The sequence below is a fragment of the Chinchilla lanigera genome, unplaced genomic scaffold, assembly GCF_000276665.1.
Source record: "Chinchilla lanigera isolate Chin_1 unplaced genomic scaffold, ChiLan1.0 scaffold00086, whole genome shotgun sequence".
NCBI classification, from domain to species: domain Eukaryota; kingdom Metazoa; phylum Chordata; class Mammalia; order Rodentia; family Chinchillidae; genus Chinchilla; species Chinchilla lanigera.
In genome coordinates, this window is record NW_004955487.1 from 269,928 (window position 1) to 290,432 (window position 20,505).

The 20,505-nt window shown below is 45.4% G+C and overlaps 1 protein-coding gene across 3 annotated transcripts in view; it reads right to left on the minus strand.

The window, feature by feature from the left end:
- Positions 1-20,450, minus strand: part of Sh3yl1 (SH3 and SYLF domain containing 1) — a 32,262-nt gene extending 11,812 nt beyond the window's left edge. Inside the window, exons 1-5 of one of the 3 annotated variants that reach the window (XM_005404336.2) lie at positions 20,432-20,450; positions 19,874-19,905; positions 9,098-9,208; positions 3,879-3,992; positions 1,639-1,703 (exon numbers count right to left, since the gene is read on the minus strand). In XM_005404336.2, the coding sequence (XP_005404393.1) occupies positions 1,639-1,703; positions 3,879-3,992; positions 9,098-9,208; position 19,874 (291 nt within the window). In that variant the 5' untranslated portion in view covers positions 19,875-19,905; positions 20,432-20,450. Of the gene's footprint in view, positions 1-1,638; positions 1,704-3,878; positions 3,993-9,097; positions 9,209-19,873; positions 19,906-20,151; positions 20,209-20,431 lie in introns of those variants that run through there. The other 2 variants (XM_005404334.2, XM_013504378.1) reach the window with 2 other exon arrangements.
- Between the last annotated feature and the right edge of the window lie 55 nt (positions 20,451-20,505).

Genomic DNA, 20,505 nt, shown 5'->3' on the forward strand with positions numbered 1-20,505 from the left:
CTATGCAGTTCAGGCTGGCCTTGAGCTCACTTTGTAGCCCAGCCTGGTCTCAAACTCACAATGATCCTCCTGCCTCAGCCTCTTGAGTGGTGGGATTACAGGCCTGTGCCACCACACCCGGCTCCCAGATTTTTCTAAATAAGTATTATTTGACAGGGAGCCCTTGGCCTCACATGCAGGCAAATGCAGAGGTGTAAACTCAGTGTGGTAATCCTAGCACTCAGGAGGCTGAAGTGGGAGGACTGTCAGGAATTTGAGACCAACCTAGGCTACATAGTGAGTTCAAGGCCAGCCTGAACTACATAGCAAGACCTTGTCACAAACAAACAAACAAAAAACAGATGGAGGGTTGTGGAAAGAGGTACCTGGAAGGCAGAACGGGAATTCTAGTGCAGGACCCAGAGCACATGGGCATGGCATGCTAAAAACATGCCTTCTCAGCACAGCCACCTGATGCTTCCCAAGGCCTAACTGATTTCACATCATACAAAATGAGTCCTTATATGTACAACTGAAATACATCTTTTCCTGGGGTCGGGTGGAAGAGGTAAGGGATGGGTCAGATCTCATTAAGTTGCCAGGCTGGCTTCAAACTCCCTAGCCCCCTGCCTTAGCCTCCCAAATGCTGGGACTATAGGCAGGTGTCCACCCACATGCCCAGGTTGAAGTGTTCTCTTTATAAGCTACAGATTTATGCAACAGTGAGTGGAGAAAGTCGAAGGATGATGGAAAAAGAGCTGGCAGAAGTATCTCTTCTTAACGGGTCTGCAATATTTAAACTGGCAGCAGAGTAAGTGCATAAAAGGGTAGCTCAGGAGGGAAAGTGAGAGGAAATGATTTGCACATGTTAGGAGACTTGATTTGCTTAGTGATAAAGCAACAGGTGAGAGATGAGGAGCAGGGAAGAGTGACCTACATCGCCAGGCCTGGCTAAGCAGGGAGAACCTGGGGTGCAGTTTCTAATTGACTTGATCACAGCAGCTCACTAAGAGAGGAGTTATGAACAGTAATGCCATGAAATTAATCTCCACCCAAAGAGCTCGAAAGGATTTGAATGGTAGATGTCACAGAGTTGCACTCTGCCACCATGACAACAAGTGTGCAGCCCCCTACCTGGGCCCCCAGCTCTGGTTTTCCCAACAGCCCACTGGCAGCCCACAGACTGCCAGTTATCCTCGGTGAGGTGCTGGGGTGCATCGGTTGTATAGATGTATTCAAGATGGAAGCAGATGAACAGATGAAAGAAACCCTCCTTCCAAAGAAAGGGAAGCAAAGTCAGAACCATTAGCTAGCTGCCCTGAGAAAGCAGAGGGATCTGGGGGACAGCTCAGGGGCAGGGTGCTTGCACGGTGTGTAAGGGGCCCTACCTATAGTCCCAGCATTTGGGAGGCTGAGGCAGGAGGATAGGGAGTTTGAAGCCAGCCTGGACAACTTAATATCTGACAGGTACTTCCTTTAAAAAAAAAGAAGACAGGAGAGAGGGGAGAGACAGAGAAAGAGAGGATGAAAGTACAGAGGACCATTTCTGCAGGTATTGGAAGCAAAGCAGGAACACTAGGAAACCTCTCAATGTCCAGGTGTGGGGTTTCAGGCGCACTGGGACACAGTGACTATGCAGGTATGCAAAGAGCCACTTACCTCAATTCCTATTTCAAATCCCCCACCGAGCCCAGCGATCCCAATGGCGGAGGGTGCAGACCACTCTGAGGACAACAAGCAAAAATATGAGACATCTTTGACACATGAATATGGGAGGGAAAATGATTCTTTATAAATCGTGAGACTGAGGTATTTTCTTCACATATTTTAAAATATTTTTCAAAGAGATATAAAATCATTTAAAAGTTAAGGCTGTCTCAGAGGCATTAGGTATTCAGCATGAGTTTCAGACTCAGAAGTTCCTGCCCTTTCAGCTTTCCCTAGCACATGCTGGAGTCAAAACAGCTGCTTCTTACCCACTAAACACACATAATGTTTGATACCTTCAACTATTAATATTTTTATAAAGTAGCAGCAGCTATAGCCTTTGGCTACAGTTCTACCATAGCCAGAAGGACTCAAGACTTTGTTATAAACACTCCTAGGGGTTTCATCATACTAAATAGTTTCCATGGTGAATTTCTGAGGCAAAAACTGTTTTTCCCCTCCTATGCCCAGCAGAAGCTGAGGACACGGGCTATAAATTCAAGATCATTAAAATCCTAACAAGATGCATTTCTTTACACTTGGAAGCGAAGTACAGTAATTCCATGTGCCATAAAGTGGTGCACTTTAGGATTACTGTGTGCATATTTTTCCTGATATAGAAACAGTTATGTTAAACAAGTCTAGAAAAACATATTTTTCGTTCGGCAGGGAAGGGTGAGAATGACTGACAAAGTCTTCTACCCTCACTTAGCGCCCTCTGACTGCAGTGCTGCCTCACCCTCACCGGCCCGGGACTAATCTGTGGGCTCAAGGCTTGTGACTACAGAAATCACTGCGTGGTGAGCCCCAAGCTCACTTCCCTTCTGGAGTTAGGAACTGTCCACTTCCCAGGAACTGTTTCCAGGATGGGAACCTGCCTTGCCTTATTTGGACAGCTTTTAGATTACCACCATCCTGGGTACAGTTGCTATTCAACTCAGGAGGATTGGGGAGAGAAATTTAGATTCTGCAACTAGGAGGAAGGCCCTTGGGGGTGACCAGGGGAGACTTGGCATGGACAGGTCCCTGCCTTCTTATCTAGTCACCCTGTTAGTGGGTGGCCAGGACCCAGACTGGAGACCTTCATTCAGCTCTGGGACTCTCCTGCCAGGTGACCTCTGGAAGGAGCCTCTGTGTGGCTGGATTTACCTGTGGACATTTGGACAATGTTCCAGAAGAGAATTATCTTTTCTTGATTATATAGGCTAAAAACAGCTATTAAGGGAGCAATGTGTTCCCTTCTAGGAAAGAACAGCACATGTTAAATTGTATAAAACTTTACCTGTCATGACCCTGAGACATGTTTAAATAATACTGAAAATGTTGGTTCTTAAGATTCCTGGCAAATATATTTTGATTTAATATCTGAAAAATCAAGTAATAGCCTTCAGCCCAGAAGGTAATATTCAGTTACCCTGCTCCCAGCATCATTTTGCCAGGGCTTGGGGTAGGGGGGTCCTTCAAATGTTTCAGATTCACCATCTCCCATAGAAATAGAGAACTTTGCATATGGGCCCTGCCTTTCACATTAAGTTCCCTAAACTGAAGAAAGAGGCAACTCTCGAGTGAAGTGCCCACACTGCCATGTGTAGGAAATCTCCAGGAAGACCACAGAACAATGGTAAGATGGAGTCGGATGTGCCAGAGCCCAGCCCGTGACCCAAGGAAAGGCTCCCTGTTTTCCTCACCTCCTGACTGTTATGATTTGTGTCTGGATGTCCCCCCAAAGCCTCATGCAGTCATGGGGCAGGCTTTTAGAGTTTATGATTGATCCATGACCCAATACTGGGATTATGGGTGTGCATGCTACACCGGCCCTGAGGCGGATAGTTTGCATATGTAAGGGAAAGATGCTGCTTACTACCACTCCTCCCTCGTGCTTCTGTTGCTTTTGCTATTTTCGGCCACCATGAATGGTTGTCCTGTGCCATGTGCCACTGTGCCTTGGAGCTAGACAAGTATGGACTGAAACCTCCACAGACTATAAGCTAAGTAAACCTTTTCTTCCTTAATTTTGGGTGCCAGGTGTTTTGTCTCACCAACGAGAGAAAAGTAACCAAGATACTGACACTCAGGCTGCCTCATCCCATGCATAGCTGGTGTGACAAGAACCTGTGTGACACCCCCGATGAAAGCATCTGTGCTGGCAAAGGAACCAAACTCAGCTAGGGTTCTGAAAGACCCCAACTTACTTCCATCTGGAAGGCGCGCCAGGACAATGCCACTGCCTCCCCGGGCTGTCACCAGGAAGCCGGCTTTGATCACAGACAAGATGGCCAGGCCTTTTGCCTTCGCAATAACGTGGGCTACAAAAATAGACAGAAAACAAAGTATGACCAACAGGCAGCCGGTGGCAGAACTTTGATCTTAAAGCCATATGGCTAAGCTGACCTTTTATTAATATGAGACTTGGGATTCAAGCATAGAGATGACATGATTCTGCCACTTTAAAGATTTTTAAGTTTACAAAATGATCTGCTATTATATTTACCACTAGTGCACTGAAAATATAGTTCAGTTTCCAAAACCCTGGTTTAGTGACATTTCACAGAGCTCATGTATGCAGCCACTAAACACCATCCATACTGTGCTGAGTTCATTTACAAAATACCAGGAAATCCCAGAACCATCACTGCAAGGAATTTAATCTATTATCATCTTTAACAGGTGTTCAGTCAAGCAGGTAAAGTCAGACATTGTGCTCTACCTCACAAAAAGTTTTTGTAGATGCCTCCAGAAAACAAGGAATTTGTAAGACAATCATGCCATTTCAAAATTTAAACTAGTGACAGATTCAGGAATCACACACCCAAGAGCCTGGTGAAGTTGACAAACAGAACATTGATCAAGCCATTTTTAAGTAAGATACAGAAATAAGGTGGCCTTCAAAGATGCCAATCTAGTAAGTATAATTTATTTTTGTACCTTAAGAGGTTACAGATACATTGCAGTAGACTGGAAGCTGTATTTCATGCCATATAGATTTATTTTTACAGCAACGTGTTGACAGTATGCCTGCCTCAACACCTCATGTTCTAGCCTCAGTGCTCCTCCGTTTCTCACTGCTACTATTTAGAAACATTTAATGTAACAGTGTGCTTTTGAAGGAATGTGTTCCACATGTTAACTGTGTTTTACAGATTACCCAATTTCAGGGGCACCAAAATATACCAGTACATGATCCCTAAATCATTTGAGAATTAGCTTTCCATGTACAGAGTGGAATGCAGAGATTGCAGACTGCCTTTCTAAGTTAAGTTCCTCTTATATCTCAAAACCCATAACAGAAAGGAGGAAAAACCTGCTCCATGGAGGTATCAAGGTCTGGATATCTTATTTGGAATGTTCTGTAGGTTTCTCCTATGTTACACAATATAGGACCCTTGTTTTAATATAAACATCAGGATCCCAGTAAGACTCTAGGAAAGAAGAGCCCCTCCCAGCCCACCTGCACACTCTGGGGTTGGCTCTCATTAAGGTACAGCGAATCAACTCCCTCCCCGACAGAATGCAGAGCCCTTGTCAGGAGGCTGACAGAGCTGTATGTTGAATCCATGCATGCCGACCCCACTCGGACATCTCCCAGTGTTAGGGGACACTATCTACCCACTGGTCACTATGCACAGCTGCTTTCTAGCCCATGTGCAGTACTACTACTGAAACTTCAGAGCTCCTACTTAAATTGTCTTTAGACTTGAAGGCAGTGCCCCTGGAAGGTACATGGAGCCTGCTGAGCCTTGGCAAAACACAGAGGGCTCTCCCCAGGTCTGCACAGTGAGCAGCGAGCTGGCTCTCAGGATGGCAGAACCAGCTGGACACTGTAACCATCATCAGCATTATTATTGAGATCATTATGGTAAAAAAGTTTTAAAATCATTTAAGACACTGTTAAATAACTTCAGAAAGTCTGGTTTAGGAAAACCAAGCTCATTTTTTAAAATGGAAAACGGAGTTGTCACTGAGGTTAATTAAGAGGGAAATTGCTCTGCAATATTGCCTGAGCTTATCTGCACAAGGATCTAGTTCTTGTGAGCTGTATGGAAGTCACTGGCACGGTGACAAGTAGTGGTTCTCAAAGGCTCATCTCTGGGCCAGAACACTGGGGCCCGGCAGAGGACAGACCTACGAGGAACATGTTAGACATCCCTGCAGTCCCGTTCAGTGGGCTGAATCTGGTTCTAGGCCTTTATTTTAACCCTCAAGTGGTTAATAATGCACAGTGTGCAGGCAATTATTGATTAACATCTTCTCAAACCACTACAGAGTCTGAATATCTAGGTAGAAGAAAAAACACAAAAATAACCCAATTCTTGTTCAGAAGAAAAAACAGTACAACTTGCTGCCAGCACTGATGTAATTTTACAGGGACATGTTCTTTGAGGCTAAAGTAAATCTGATTGGTTTGTAAGGTGAAAAGAAAATGTTAAGCTGTTCTTGGAGTGGTCTCTAAACAGAACTTGTCCATAGTTCTAATGTGCTGGAAATGTAAATAATGATCAGTCTTTAATAATTTTTGTTTTGGTGAGGTAAATTTTAAAGTATGAAGCAACAAAAGCAAAATACCACATTCGGCACAGAGATACTGTGTTTCTCACTGGATCTTCCTGCCACCCTCGTTATCTTGAGAACAGCAAACTGCAGAGACCAGCAGGGCTCTGCTCCCCTGATGTTGGCACATGCTCCTGGGGAAATGGACAGGTGAAGACAAAGGGTCTGTCGGAGCACAGATGCCTGTGAAGGTGCTGCTGCCCTGGCTTGTGATGCTTCTCCACCACTCTCTCAATCAATGTTGTCTTAAGTTTATGTGGCCGATTGTGTGCTCAGGATTGTCCTTGAGCAGGATGTAGGAGTCACAACTGTGATGTTTAGAAGGTGGCAAAGGACGGTCTCTCACCAACCCTAAGCCATATGTGCTCGATGGGTAAGAAGCAAACTTCTGATCAAAGTCCATCGCTCCCACACTCTCCTTATAACCCACAACACACAGCTTCTTGGCGTTGTTTTCCTCTGTTCTGTCCATGTCCATCATAATGGACTACTGACAACACTGCCACCACCCTCCTGTCACATGATGCCAGGCCATCGGTTCATCACAGAACCTGGCTACAGTTGTCTCCTTCACAATCCATTTTTTCCAGCTCATTTGGCATCTATTTTATGTTCAAAGGAGCTGTTCCAAGTGCATCAGTCCTGTCTGGACATAATTCTCTGAAAAGCATAGAAGATATCTAAAAGTTACCAAACAAGACACAATGTCCTTGGCCAAAAAGGTCATTGACCAAGGGAAGAAGAATGTGCAATGATTTCAGGTCATCAGCTTAATCTTTCCAATTCATGCTCGGCCCTGTGGGAACAGTGCACACCACAGGTAACCAGAATGACTTTTACAAAGTGCATATAGCTCAAGACCAGACTGGCTTGTTTTGTCAGGCTGTGTTGCTTCATACCTAACTGCCCATGAACAGCATCACTGATTCATGCATGGTGGTGTTTCTATTCAGACTGTATACAGTTTAAAACTTATTTACAAAAAAAAAGTCAAGCACATGTTTGATATTCTGCAATGAAATGTGAGTCTTTGATTGACCAGTGGATGTGGAAGAATTGACAAAATTCAGGCACCAAAGGAGAAGCACAAATCTTTTACTAGTCTTAATTTATCTGAGGTAAGGTGTATCCAAAGAGGCTTCATTGACCAGAACATCTCCAGCTCAGGTTTCTGCATAATACTTTACAGTAACATTATTGCAAAAATGATTTTCCATTTGCCATCAGCAACGTCTTTCCATTCCATTCATGAAAACCTTTTTTGGACCAGGTAGCTTTGACACCAACAAGGAGCCTGGGCATTCATTTTGCTGGTGATTTTTGAAACTAATTCTTCAATAAAAAACAATTCAAAATACTGCAGAGGGGCAGTAGAAGACAGGCAACAGGGTGAGAAACCTCCCAGTACAGGGAGGCCATGGTCCCTGTAGACAGAACGAATCAGAAAAGTGCTACTATGGACCAGTCAGAAATTTGTCCTTTTCAATCCTTCATTTGAATCCAAATCTGGTACTCTTCACAGGGCCAGTCAGAAGATGCTCTTTTCAACCCTTCATTTATATGTGTTCACAATCAATCAAAAGACAGTTTCTGATCCTTCATTTGCATATAGCAGGCAGCCAACCAAATTTTTGGTAGAACAGTGTATATACACGGCCAGAAGCCACATGAGTGACAGGAAGACTTTCCTAATGACTAATTTGCATGAATGAGAGATAACCCAGGAATTTGGGGTACAAGAAAGGATGACTTTCCTTTATCCTTGGGCACTGTGAGCCTTTTTACAAGCCTGGACTAACCTGTAGAGTGAAATTCTTTTCTGCCTTCAATAAACATATACCTTCGCTGTCTTTTCTGTGTATCTTGTTTGGGACTCCAAGGACCTAAGAAAAAGCCCACCATGGGACCCTCCATCTGGTGACAAGTGGCATCACTGATATGAACTTTTTTGCCAGGTGTCTAGTAAAGTCATCCCTTTGACGTGAAAACAACACAAGCTGACCATTTCAGAGCCCAACCCCAGTCAGCTGATACAGGGCTGTTTCATCAGATTCTGAACGGGACAAAGGCCTGCCTGTGTCATCTTCTGAAGCAGTATTCAAAACAAGCATCAAAAGAAAAATCAGATTCATCAGATGAGTCTTCAACCAACAGCTGCTCAAGAACACTGTTAACATCACACATAGGAATGCTACATTTTCTAGGAGTTGACGTTTTCAGCAATCAAGAATTATTGTATTTTGTAAATGGAAATACCACTCTTAAAAACAGAATGCCAAGGAAAAAAAATAGAATGGGACAAACAGAACAGTGTATTTTGTTTCTACAGACTGTGGATATACTAGAGTCATGTAAAAATAATAATAAAAGTAAGATAACTCATTGGCAAGCTTTGATAGCAAGGTTAGAACTTTATCCTGAGAGTTATCTCAGAGTAAACCCCGAGGCTTCCAATATAACTACTGAGTATTCTGGGGGATTAAACTTATTTGCGAGACAAGTTGGAGAGTTTGCAAGATTTGCTTACATATACTGAGAGAGTGATGAAAGAATAGGAGAACTGAGGCAAACTGAAATGGAACAGGGCCTAGGGCCAAAGGCACCAGCAGGAAGCAGAGGCAGGGAAGGCTCCTGCCCTCAGCTGTAGTCTGCATGTGGTCCCAGGGTGAGACTTCTGGGTGGGAAGGGTGCCCTGGATAAGCCCTGAGAGGAAAGGCTGGTTATGGCTACGTACTTGCTGCCAGCACCCTCTCCCTACCCCTAACTCCTACCCCCATCCCCCCATCAGCTGCCTGCAAAGAAATCCTCAGGAATGCAGAAAGCAGCTTAGAAAACAAAAACCGGCAGGCAGGTGTTTACCTACCAGGGATGATCTTGTCAGGTCCATTTCTTGAGGTTATTTCTGTGAATTCTCGTAATATTTTAGCAGCCTTCTTTGCTTCTGACTTCAGATTCGAAGGTATAGGGTTATTCACTGAAAGATTTTTTTCAAAAGACATTTTAATGAAAAAATCTAAATAGAAGTTAGGATAGGAGGAAAATGTTCAAATGGAGAGGGGAATAAGAGAGAGGGGAGTGGGAAAGGAAAGAAGGGGAAAGTAAAAAAAAAATGAGAAAAGGAAAACAGGGAAACAAACTTTGTAAATGGGGAGGAGGAGGGGTTGAAGGGATGGTAGAGGAATCAGGGGAAAAACAAGTTATATCAGGTATAGGTACAGATTTTCTATGATGAATGTGATCATTATGTATATCCAAAATGTACCGATAAAATCTAATTTTAAGGGGCTGGGATATAATTCAGTGGCACAAGCGCCTGCCTGGCAAGCTCAAGGTCCTGAGTTCAATTGCCGGCACCAAAAAAAGAAAAAATAAATAAAATCTAATTTTAAAAAAAAGAAATTAGGAAGCTATTGCTGTATCATTTTTCTCAGACACAAGTAGTAATAAATTGTATTCCCCCAGACAAAGGAAAGTAATTGAAAGTCCTCAATTATTGGCTATTTCATCTGTATTTTCCTACAACATCAAAACTATTCAGGTTAGGAAACCTGAAACTCTCAAAATATCAGAAATCATAAAATCATGGAATCTTATAAGGATCATAAACCAAACTGGTCCAACCTCTCTGTGATATTTCTTCTCCTGGTAATGAATTCATCTGAACACCAGTAAACTGTCTAGAACAGATAGTATAAATTTAATACATTTGGCTATTCTCACTGGAAATGTTTGAGCTGGCTGCAGACAGACTTGTATAGGGGAAATTATGAGATACCCAGGGATTGAGTGGTTACTACAGGAACACAAGCTGCCCATTTCTCGAAGTGTTCTCCTTGACACCATGCATGCAGCCCTCCTTGACACTATGCTCTGTGGCATGCTGGGAAAGGTGGGCCACTCATCAGACAAGCAATTAGATCAGAAGAATTACTAAGGTCCAGTGGCTGTGATGCAAGACCTGATGAGGACTATGGCTGAGGATTCATTTCTGGGTCTGTCTTGCCTCACATTTCTAGTCACGGATATGTTTTCCTGTTTCTGCTCATTTCTTGTGCAGTCTGCTGGTTGCTAGAAGCTGTGACTATTACCATGTTGAGTGTCTAGGTTCTGCTGTCCTCTTCTAGATGGGCATGTGAGAGGCAGTGTGTGACTCACAGGCTAGCTCCACACCTTCAAAGCTGCTCTCCACTTGTGTGGAGGGCCTTTCAGGCCCTTTGTTTTGGGGTTCATAGCTGTGCTCTGAGACAGCACAGTGGGAGGCAATGTGGCCTCCAGGAGGAAGTCCGCCCAAACCCTGTGAATGTGATCTACTTGGAAAAGGGGTCTCTGCCAACATGATTCAGTTACAGTCTCAATTATCCAACTGGGTCCTGATCCAAATATTAGCATCCCTAGAGGAGACAGAAGGGAAGGCACAGAGAAGACAGTCCACGCACAGCCACGGCAGAAAGTGTCTCCCTGCAGCCACAGGAGGGAGCCAGCCTCAGATACAGTCACCTGCTTGTTTAAAATCAAGGGTCTTGTTTTGATGGTGGCCTTGAGATACTGAAAGCCTGATATTCTTTTGTTTCTGCGGCTTTTATCTGCAATGGTAAAAATGAAGAGTGGAGACAAACAGGAAAATTCTCAGGAGCATGTAATTTTTATAGCAGGAAGGAATCTTAAGAAAACCATTCAGATGATGCCAACTGCCTAATGTCTTCTAGAATGTTCTCCTTAATGCTTTCATTATATAGTATGAATCCAGAAGATCTTTGCTTATTTTGCATTTTGAGACAGGGTCATTCTATGTACCTCAGGCTGGTCTTAAACTCATAATCCTCCTGCCTTGGCCTCTTGGGTGCTAGGCATGCACCATCATACCTAGCTAGATTCAGAGGAACTTAAAAATCATTTGAATAAGGAAAATCTGGGCCTTTAAAATACCTTTTATGGAGGTAGATTTTAGTCATGATATTATAGGCAGCTAAGTTAGACAGAAATTAATATATAGTCAGAGAGAGATGGGGCTGTCAAGGAAGTCAGCAGAAAAAGACATCAGAATTCTGGCTGGAGGTGCATCTGTCAAAAGCCAGGCCTCAAAATAAAGAGGTAATGACCAGACCTACATGCCTCCCTAAGGGATAAGCAGTAACTTGGAATTATGCTATAATTGGTATCACCTGATCCAGTAACATCCATATAGACATCAGTTACCCAGGTGGAAGACCAGAACATCTGGACCCATCCCTTCCCCAAAATCCCTTTGTTCTTTGCACGTGCCCTTGCTATGTGACCTGTTTCCCGACTGGATCAATATTAGCTAAGTGGCTATTCTTGCAACCTTATTGGCTGATTATAGTTTGACCCATGTTGTACCCACCTTGTGATTCTGCTCCATTAAACATTCTTAGAGAAGTGACCTCAGGGGCCACCTACTTTCAGATTCCCTCATGTCTCTCAGGACATATCTCTAATAAATATTTCCTACGCTTAACTTCTGTTGTTTCTTAGAATTCATTCTTTTATTTCTGGGGACACAGCATATGTGACATCTAGCAGGTTGGGAGTTATATTTTCCCCATATCAATGATTTCAAGTAGTAAGCTTATGATGGAACACTGTTCATTTAGAATTAGACCAGCGATCAAGAAAAAAAAAAAATAGTAAGGGACATTTCCAGTTTCCCACTTAACAATTTCTTACTGTATTTGTACAACTGATTGATTTTGAGAACTCAGATGGAACCTGGCTTCTTTTCTGGTTTGATTGCTAAATGGAAGACAGGCCTGAGCTGGACAAATGAGAATAAAACTAGAAAACTGCCTAACATTAACTCATCTGTTTATAAGGTAAATATACCGACTGTCCTGTGTAGTATGACTAGCTTTTCCTGTTTGTTGCCTTTTCATGGGTATTTGAGGTGAGGACACACACATATCTAGTGCCCATCCGCACGTCTGCCTCCCACTAGAGTGTCACAGTATGGGGCTGCCCCAGGAGGCAGCTGCCCAGGGGTATGCTGAGTCACTGCTACACCAAGATAGTGGAGATATGGGGCATCCCCTCCCTGCCTTTTCCCACCATTTGCTGGGTAAAAAGGGCTTTGAGGGCTGGGCCATAGGGGAAAGGACAAGATCCTGGACCACCATGTCAGGAAACACCCATCAGAAGGATACGGGGCCTGCACTGCAAGAATCAGGGAAACTCAAGAGCTTGTCATACGGCAAACTATACCCTACACAAAGGAATATTAAAGTTTAAAGAAATATTTCTCCATGTTATTTGCCCAAGAACAAAGAAGGGGAAGTATTTGTAACTTTCATTTTTTACCTTAGGCCTAGATTTGACTAGGTTTTCTTTTTATCTGCATTCTCATCAGTTTGGAAGTGGAAAAACAAATCAAATATGATTATCCTATATGTTAATTTTACCTTTGGTTACACATTACTCACAATACACTCACAATACACTATTTGCAAGCTCTTCTAAAAAAGCGAAAACTGTGATTTTGTTTTTCCACTGAATGTTGGAGGGATAACAGGATGTACAATCTTTGCCATGCCAAGTTCTCCTATCACCATGCACTCGAAATTGCAGGCTTACATCTTACACCTCCCTCTAGGACCCTGCTTTCTCCCCTTCTCTGTCCACCCAGAGTGGTGCTGATTTGGAGCCACATGGGAGGTGCAAACCCTGGGCAGGCTAGGAGGGGAGCATAACATTAGAATTGTTAACTCTGGCAAAATACAGGAGAAACTGTGTGCCTGCTTCAGGCAGGACAGGCTTGGAAGAAGGGCTAAGTCCCCACAGGAGAGTGCAGCTCTAGTGGGTCAGCCTGGTAGGCCCCCTGCAGGTGGTCAGCACCAGGGCGGGCAAGTTTGGGCCCTGCTGAGTCAGGACCTGACTTGGGGTGGGGGAAGAGGTCGAGAGGGGATTTTGTTGAAGTCTGAGAGCTTTGCCCACGGTCTGTCCCTACAACGCCCCCAGAGCCCCGTGCTGAAGAAGCTGATTTTAAGGGATCTTGTTTACCCTAGAGTTATGTGGCCTGCACTCTGGGAGGGAGAGGCAGCAACTGAAAACCAGCCCAACAGGGCTGGCCAGCCTCCACCCAGGCCACCAGGTGCTATAGCCACCCTTGCTCCCCGCCCAGATCAACAGAAAAGTATAATTTTCTGTGTCTGCAGGAGAATCACTCCAGAGAAGGGCAGTGATGACTTCATGCTCTACTCAACGAGAGCAGAGCTGAACCTCTAGTTAGTGAGGTGGGCTCTGTGTCTGCCCGGCCAGCAGACAGGTACAGGCAGCACTTGAGCAGTACCGTTGCCAGCTAGTGTGGGTCCCTGCTTTCAGTCATAAAGGAAATTGAAACTAAAGCACAAATCTTCGGGGAAAAATAGCTTTAACTGATAAGTTGGAGGGAAGATAGGAGAGGACGTCAGCTCAGGTGGCACTGTGATCCGGGGGTGCAAAGGTGAAGCCAGCTTTCAAGGGTTAGCCGGCGGGCAGGTATCCCAGCGTCACAGCTCTGGAATCCTCATGGCTGAGAGGTGGTCTCCTTTCCAGGCATGCACTGTCTCTGTATGTGGGAGTTTTGATCAGGTGGACTCAACTTTTCCTGGAGTCCAGGTGAATACCAGTTCAGGACAATGGCTAGAGACTTCAGGGCACAGGTGAAGGTCCTTGGAAATCCCCTATCCTAGTGTTCCCAATCTTGAAAGGGCTGAGATTATATAGATTTAGGGCTAATTCACCTTGTATCACCAACCCCTAGACAGATACTCCCTAAATGATTAAGATATCCATATGCACAGTCAGAAGGGATTTGACTCAAAGTTTTAAGGTAACCAAGGATACAAAATGGTCACCGTTTGTTCTGCTTTTAGTTACCCATGGGGCATCTGCAGGCCTAAGTGAAGAGTCACTGTTCATAGCAAAAATGGCTTTCAAGGCCTTGATTATCCCAGAAGAAAACAAATGCTTTTAATGAGTGGCAGGTAAGGGTCCAGGAATTTGCCTGTTCCCCATCTGTACAGGGGTCCCTGACTATGTTATGACAATGTCAGAACCACATGTTTTGGTTTTAATGATACAACCAATCATGGAAGTGTGTCTTCTCTCTTGTTAAAGGAGTGCCAATATAAAACCCTAAGCTTCTCTTATGGCCCACAAAGTCTTTATGCATGACATCTGATCCTTTGCAGAAAAAGATGTGACCTCTGATCTGTTCAACTGTGACTGACCCTCAGGACCACAAGGACAGGTCTACAGGTCTACAGGTCCTGCAGGTAACCCCACCCAGGGCCCATCTCAGAAGTGTGCACGCCAGGTGGGCCCTTGTGACCCAGGGCACCCCTCTTCCTCCAAGGCTGAGCTTCCAGCTAGCTGCACCCAAAGCAGCCACCCAGAAGCCTAGAAACAACCCTACTTCTGGCATAAGCAGTGAAGGAGACACTTTGTTGTTAATCATCTCCAAGAATTAACACCACATGGTAGGTGTCATAGGCCCTGCTGGGCTGTCTTCTAGTCCTAAGGCCTGACTCTGCTCTTCACCTGCTTCTCAGATGCCTGCCTATGTTCCTAGAGCCAGAGGCACCCTTGACTGCTGCTTCTCTTGGTATTACCCATTCCTAACCTTCCCTTACATTCCAGCCCAGGTAGTGTCTCAGAAAATATAATTTCATTACCTGACCCCTCTAAGTTTCCACCACATTGAGATGCTGAGTCTGCACCATGGGCTGGATCCCTATCACATGTGTATGGATATGTGTGGTCTGTGCACATATGAGGTGCAAGTGCACATGTGGTATGTGTGTACAGGTGCTGGCTTTGCATGTATGTGTGGTTTGTATGTGTATGTGGGCTGTATGTTAATATTCCCAACACATACAATAATGCTGGATGTACAGTATGTGCCCAGTAAATATTTATTAAATGAATGATGTATTTGTGTGACCTGGGGAATGAAAAGTCGAATCCCAGTGATGATCAATTCACATAGGAAATCCAATGGATTTAAGGGAAAATGGACCGAGGAGTGGCAAAGTCTCCAGCTCCCCAGACTCTGAGGGAGGTTAGAGCTGAGGGGTGGTGCCCAAATAGCACTTGCCCAGGAAGAAATGATAGGGAGGAGCAGAGCCCAGGAGTGCTGGGGTCTCCACCCTGCATGTATGCTGGGTAAGGATGCTGGGATTCAGGGCACCTGCTCCCCATAAGCTTCCTACAGCTCAGGAGGCTCCCAGAGCCCTGATACCACATCAAGAAAGAGCCCTACTATTGTCCATGACAGGGCCAGATATCAGGTCCTCCCAAAGACACAGGATTGCTTGGTGGTGTCCTTAGGTTTAATGACTATGAGAACAGTGCAAGTCCATCCCGGTGGGCATTGAGGACAGCACATGCTTGTGTCAACCCACCTGAAACCCGCCTGCCTCCAGGGCTGGAGGTGTCAGGCTTGAGAGAAAACGAGGGCTCAGGACACTGTGTACGCTCGGCAGTCAGGTTTGTGATACTGAGACAGGGCTCAGAGAACTCCAGGACAAAGCTCAGGAGTTCTCCTGGGCTTTAACTCAAGACCCAAGATTCATGAAAGATACGGTAAGTATCCTTTCCTTCCTCACAGTTCTAGACCAAAACCCCGAACCTTCACTGAAGCCAGGATGCCTCTGCCCACACTGTTTCCAGTAAACTAGATGAGAAAACAAAACTTAGGGATCATCACAGAGGGACTCCCGGGCCCTGTACCTGTTATTCATGAAAGTCTAATAGCAAATGTTTTCTTCTGAGGCAGTCAGGGACTTACAGTTAACTTTGCTAAAAACAGTGACTCTTCACTTATGTCCGCAGATGCCCAAGGGCTAAACAAGCAGGATAAACTTGGCATCTGTGCATGCAGGGAGCCTAAAAGGGCCACTATAAGGCTCAATAGCCCTAAATTTACCTAACATGTCTTGTCCTCCTTTAAGGCGGACACCAAGAGGCTTTACAGGCCTATTCAACTATCAGCTTTCACTACCTAAAAACATCTCCTCATTACCCTAAGTCTGTAGTCACCCTAGATTCCAGCAGAGCCTCTGCAAAGCCAAGAGCTCCAAACAGAAGAAAACAGCTCCAGGGAACCGAACTGCCCCTCAAGCCATAGGGTCTCTTTGGAGCTGTGAAACTAGGACTGAGAACCTGATCAACCCCACCTCAGCACCCCTTAAGAGCCAAGCCCAGTCCTTCATTATGGGCAGTCTGCTCTTCATTGCAGCTAGGACCTTTCAGCTCCTCAAGCTGACCTTCCTTCCCTTTCTCTTACTTTCCATTGAAAGCTGTTGCTGAGGCCTCAATTTTAATTTCTGTTATCATTGAAACAAGGACCCTCCCTAGCTGGTGACAGTTTGAGACTCAGACATGCACCTCTGTCTTCTTTCGTTTCTTCCTTGGCACTCACCCTTGCAACCCTCAGCCTTGCACCCCTACAGGCCAGAACTGTGCTTTTCACTTCTCACCATGTCCTCGAGACCACCTGGCTCACAGATCATAAAGCATGCTGAGGTGGGTCAGTTAGCTGCAGTCAAAATATGCCCATTCTTCTGCTGGGCATCCACTCTATTTAGGAAGCACTGTGGTCACAGCATGGGGTGAGGAGGCAGTGACCACATCTGTGATATTGGGATGAGCCTCATCAAGGCACTTGGCAGCTAAATTTGTCTCCACAGAGCATTCCGAGAGCACCAGACACATCAGGCAGGGTAGAGAGAGAAGCAGAGCACTGCAGGGTTACCCTGAACTCAAACCAGCTCTGGTTTTAAATCACTTGAATCAGGAAAATCCTTTTCTGTTAAAGCCACCTTAGACCAGATTCTCTGCCACACACGACTGAAACAGAGAAAACAAAACAGAGATTGTATCCACAAAGACTTTCTACTTAGAACTCTCAGTTAAAGAGAGTCACGTTAGACCAGTCATACAAAGAAATTCCACAGTTAAGAGTTGCTGGGCAAACAGCCTGGCCAGGGGAAGGTCACGGTCATGCTATGAATGTGGGTGGGAAAGCTCCTGACTCACGCACTGGTGGACAGAGTTTTCCCAGCTGACAGTGCCACCTCGGATGGTGCCTGCTGAGAAGCCTGGTTAGGATGAGGTGAACTCCAGAGGGTACCAGGGATGCTATTAAACTTCCCATAAAACCATATTGCCTGCTCACAGTTCCATACAGTGAGTTTGTCAGAATAATAATAGAGAGATAAAAAATTAAGAAATAAGCTTCATGTCCTGTCCTTGGCTTCAAATCACTGCTCACCCACTTTCCCACTACTGCGCCATAAGAGATGCAGAGCACAGTCCCAACTAGCGGGTGCAGTCTCATCTTCACCCTGCTGAAGACGGTGCCACCCTCTAAACCTCACGTCGCTCATAGAGTCTTAACTCTCTTGCATTCTGAGCAAATTATTGAAAGCAAACTGTCAATAAATATTTGAGTCTCTTCCTAGAAAAAAAAGTGGCTACTAAACTTCTAGCTAAGAAACTCTCACATGTATTCTTTAAAAGGCATTTAAAATATTTGAAATTTCTTACATATATACTAAAACTTTGTTTAAAAAATTAAGAACAGTTTCTGAAATATTGGGAAAAAATCTTTTACTGTTGAAAACCTCAAGAGCTTACTTGAGTTTCAGATTTGAAAATAATACTCCATATTGACCACAGGTCAAAAGCTCAGGGCTAGGATCACTGGGGTCAAACAATGACATTTGAATCCTACTTGGAACGAATTGCCAAGAGGTAAGAATGCTGAGCTGCAGCATGTAGGCAGTCTCCATGTCCACCAAGGTCAGGAGCAATGCCCAGCAGTCGAGAGGTCCCCTCCTACCTCTACCCAGAGTTAAGGATACTAAAACTTTCCTTCCATCAATAAGCACACATTATATGGTTTTCTTCCACAGGTGCTAAATTATGAAAAGGGAATCTATAGGAAAAGTATGCTTAGACATGGTTTTCCAAAGTTCTGTTAATCACATATTGATCAAACTATTACACTTTACAATTCACATGAAATGGAGGTTAATTTGCTAAAATGATAAAATCTCATCCAAGATCAAAGACAGTAGAATGCTAAAGATACACCATACTTAGAACAAGTTGTTTAAATCTTCACCAAAACAAAAGAAACTTTATTGAATCTCTCAGGAGGCTTGCAAAGTTGCCTTTCTCAATAAGCACAGCTTTGAAAACTGCTGCCTGGCAGCTATGAGCTCTGTTGCTCAGAGGGCGTTGGTTCACTTCCTTTGTTTTAAGGAGTCAGATCCTGTGGGTTCTAGAAATCAGAGCCAGTATCCCTGGTCAGATCATTAATCTAACTCATTCAAACTCTCACCCACACTGGCCCTGGGAACACTAACATTCTTGTGGTCTGTATTTCTTTTTGTTTCACCCCAGGCTGACACCTGCTCCCCCATTCTCCCCAGCTCAGGTGAGATCTTGCCTCAGGGCATGACCACACAGGCCACTCTGGTCCAACCAGCCTAAAAACCAGACTCTTACCAGAGAAAATACAAATATTCAATATGGTTAGGTCTTAAATGGCAGAGGAAATATTGGAAATAAGCCAGTGACCACCATTTAGCAGCCACAGGGCACAACAGTTACCTTCTACTCTATCAGCTTTTTTTTTTTTTTTTAAATTTGCAGTACCAAATCCTTATTTCCAAATAGCGAGATATCTCTTGAGAATAAAGACTTCCTAAACAGAATTAAAGTGCCAAATCATTCTAGACAAACAAAGAGTGGTACTATGGCTTTATCTTAGAGAAATCAGTTTAGATCGCACATCAGTAAATTAATATCCAATTCTCTTTAAAATGCGATGTAAACAGGATGTAGGTCATCACTCGTGATTATTCTAACCACCAACATAGTAATTCCCAAACAACCCGACACAGCTTAAGCATTTCAATAACAGGCCAGCCCGGTGGCTAAACAGCACCTTAACCAGAGACCTGTTATTCTCTGAGCTCTGTGTGCAGATTTCCTGAGTAACTCATGATTAATCCAAACATTTCCTCTCCTCGCTGAAACATCTAGGTGAGCAATAATGCAGGACAGGTAAGCTGTGTAAGCAAAGGAAGGCCTGTCTGCTCTCCCGGACAGACTATTTTTGACCATTCACCCCTTGCTGACAGAATAGCTCTGCTTGAGCAGGGGTGGTGACCACACTCAAATATTTTTTGAAAGTAAAACTGACACGTTTTCAGCCAGCAGGGAAATCCCATTTCCTCACTGTTAATAATCAATGCAGGGCCGGGGATACAGCTCAGCGACACAAGCGCCTGCCTGGCAAGAGCAAGGTCCCGCCCCCTGCCCACTCTGTCAAGCGCACAGGACTCCGAGCGGTGTGTGGCCCAAAAATAGTTCAAAGAGTCAATGTTTTTAGAAAACATAAGAGGAATTTCAGCCATCGAAATTCGAAATGCGGGAGTTCTCCTAGGAATCAAGGCGCTGTGGTCAGTCCTAAAAGTAGGAGTTTCAGGTTCTGACAGTCAGCGAAACGATACGGCGTGGACTTGCAGAGCCCCACAGTGGACGCGATCGCGTCCCCGGCCCTTGTGCGCTCCTCCTCTCCGGGGGGCCCGGCGCGTCCCGACCCCCGCCCGACCCCTCGGATCCCCGTACTCACTGGCGCCCAGCTGCTCCGCCAGAGCCGCACACCTGCCAGGAAGAGGAAGGGAGGCCTCGGACCCGCCTCCCGGGGCGGGGCGCCGGCCAGCTGCACACCTGACCAGGTGAGCAGCAAGTGTCCGCCCAGGTCCTGTCCTGGGTCAGCACCCGCCCTGCGCATCTTCGCAGAACACGGCCGCCTCGCCCCCTCCAAAGCGTCTCAAACACCCCGACTTCTAACTCGGGAAAGCCCGCCCGCCGCCTGGGATCCCGCCCCGCCGACGCTGCCCCGCATACATCAGAGATCACGATCCCTGGCTGAGGTGAGTAGAGCAGGTGGGCTCCGGCCGCACCACGCCTGGGACTCGCGACCCCGCCCAGGGACACGAAAACCACGCCCACCCGTGATAACCACGCCCTTTCGGCCCTGCCCGGTACCCGCCCCCTCTGCCCCCCCCCCCGCCTCAGGTGACACCGCCCCGCCCTTTGGTCCCGCCCTCCAGCCCCGCCCTACACTGAGGAGACTCAGAACCGAGCAATCCTACCCTGTCCGGCCTGAAGTAAGTCACCACCCTACCCCTTCAGGCCTCGCCCAGCTCTTCAAATGACTGACAACTCCGGCTCCTCCCCTCTTTTAGCTAATGGGGACTC